This window comes from Peromyscus maniculatus, chromosome 4 (assembly GCF_049852395.1).
Source record: "Peromyscus maniculatus bairdii isolate BWxNUB_F1_BW_parent chromosome 4, HU_Pman_BW_mat_3.1, whole genome shotgun sequence".
Lineage (NCBI taxonomy): Eukaryota > Metazoa > Chordata > Mammalia > Rodentia > Cricetidae > Peromyscus > Peromyscus maniculatus.
Genome location: NC_134855.1, coordinates 109,910,397 through 109,912,938, shown reverse-complemented (window position 1 = coordinate 109,912,938; position 2,542 = coordinate 109,910,397). Strand labels below are relative to the sequence as shown.

The following is a 2,542-nucleotide window of genomic DNA, read 5'->3' as shown; positions in this document are numbered from 1 at the left end:
CTGGCAAAAGATAGGTGGGGTTCCTTCCCTTTTCCCTTCTTAGGGATCCAAGCACTCCTTATGGAAAAGGTTTAACTCCATTTGAAATCCTCTTTGGGAGACCTCCTCCCATCCTCCCTCATATGGAACTAGCCACTGAAACTCCTAACCATCAACTGTTTCAGTCTGTACAGGCTCTGCAGCTGACTCCGGGTACTGTGGCCTCCTCGCTTCAGGCTGCTTTCTGAAGTCCACCACCTCATCCACACCGCTTCCAGCCAGGAGAGAAGGTGTGGATCAAGAGACACTGAGCTGAGGCACTGGGACCCCACTGGAAGCCACCACACCTCGTCATCCTGATCGCCTCCACTGTGTCCAGCGTCCCACACCTGGCCACATCACTCTCAGGTCACGTGTGCCACTGGGAACGACAGCCTAGCTAAAGAAAAGCAGATTGTCATCAAGACCTGCGAAGATCCACTAAAGATAATCGTGACATGGGGTTTAATTTAGTGCTGTTGTTTTGTCTGGCTATATTCCCTTCTGTTCTTTCTGGGAACCCAAATGGGAAACGCCCAGCTCCCCGGGCTCCTGTACTAACCAAACCAGCCCCTAAGGCATGGAAGTTCCATGTAATTGCCCTGGAAAATCACAACAAGACCATAGGCTCTACCTTCTGTCCAGTCACAGGATGTGCAAGTGCTATAAGCCTCACTTTTGATATAAGGGACACCTGCCAAGGGAAATGTATAAATGACTTCTACAATGCTATGTCCTCTCCTATATATGTCTGTTTTATGTATGAGCAAACTCGGCCCGACTGTAAGGACCCAAATTATGGAGGATGTCCACACTGGAGCTGCAAATATCATAGTACTTGGACCAGATGGGGAGGAGAAAATCCATCAAAACTCACCTCAGTTGATTGGCATACTAAGGTCAACTACTTAATCCCTGACCCTTGGGATATTAGATGGAAAAAAGGGGTTGTGGGTTTTGTCTATAGACACAATGAGAAGGATTCAGCCTTTGATGGGAAGACTAAGATATTCATCTATAGAGCTTTAGCCGAGTTCACACCTTAGAATTCCTTTATTTGAATGCTATAACGGAACCAGCCACTATACCTGCCCTGGCCCTGTTGGTGGGGTTCACCAGCTGACATCACTTCCCGTCACCACCACCTTTCTCTCTCTCCTTAGCCCTACTCCTCTGGCCTCCTTTGATCACCTAATGACAATTTTATTACCACGCACTTGCTCATGAAGGTTGCTAATCCAAATGTTATATCTGATTGTTGCTTCTATATCTTCCCAAGCCCTCACACTATGTAGGATTCTCTATATATCAGAACCCCATTTCAATCACTCCCTTTGCCAACTGTCCACGGGAGTCTTTCCACTTGACTGTCAAATTTCTCTTTTTAAATTTATTTTTATGTATGAGTGTTCTGTCTGCATGTATAACTTTATGCCAGAAAAGGGCATCAGATCCCACTATAGATGGTTGTGAGCCACCATGTGGTTGCTGGGAATTGAACTCACGACCTCTGGAAGAGAAGCCCTTGCTCTTAACCACTGAGCCATCTCTCCAGCTCTGACCATCAACTCTCCAGCCCCAACCATCAAATATCTTAACCCAGACTGAATTCAAGGTGAGGGGACCCATTCTGATTCAAAGAGCTATAGTATGTTCAAATCCCCCTTTAAGAATAAATGCAGATTCATCATAAATATCTCTCGGCTTTTGGCAACCACATTGCCAGGTGCTCATTCCTTCCTTCACCACCTGGCAGAAACGGTTTGCCTCATCCGGACTGATGGATTACACCCATGCATGCTTGCCTATCTGGCATATGCGTCAAGCCCACAAATTCTTTATCTTGGTGTCTCTGTTCCCCCGAATGTATATTTAGGATGATCCAGCAGAGACAGAGCACTTATATTCACAGACTCTTCCAGTCCCCCTGTGCAGGGAAATAAACCCAACCAACCAACCAACCAACCAACCAACCAACCAACCAATGTGTGTCTCCCCTCCTCATACCTCTCAAACTTTGCTACAGCAGAAGCTGCTGCTCCTGGCACCACAGGAACAGCGATGACTGACATTAACTTCAAAAATATAGGATGTCAAATCACCCAAGATCTATCCATATTAGAAAAGAAAATCTATTGCTAAGCTAGAAAAAGAGGTGGATTTATTAGCTGAGGTGGTTCTACAGCACAGGACCCGCTCTATGCAGAGCAAGGAGGTTATTGTATGGTTTTAGGGGAGAATTGTTATTCCTATGCAAATGATCTGGGAATCATTAGAGATAACCCAGCTCTGCTCCAGAAAAACCTGGCAGAAAAGGAGAAGGCCCTAAAGGGGGGGGGGGACGACAAATGGCTCCCATTCTCATTCTCAGGTTTCTCCTGGCTAGCAACTCTGCTGTCACCATTACAGGGCCCTCAGCCCTCCTGCTCCTGCTGGTAACTCTTGGTCTCTGCAACATCAATGCCTTAACCAGATAAATAAATTCATACTTGGGTGCTACTGTACTAACGGCTATTAGGTCCCA

General features: G+C 46.3%; 1 protein-coding gene across 1 annotated transcript; it reads left to right on the top strand.

Moving 5' to 3' along the window:
• Positions 1-340: 340 nt before the first annotated feature.
• On the top strand, positions 341-1,261 carry LOC107402084 (putative endogenous retrovirus group FC1 Env polyprotein). The gene has a single exon (XM_016002486.3). It carries the CDS (start codon positions 477-479, stop codon positions 1,062-1,064), a length of 588 nt encoding a protein of 195 aa, XP_015857972.1. The 5' UTR covers positions 341-476; the 3' UTR covers positions 1,065-1,261.
• The last annotated feature ends 1,281 nt before the right edge of the window (positions 1,262-2,542 follow it).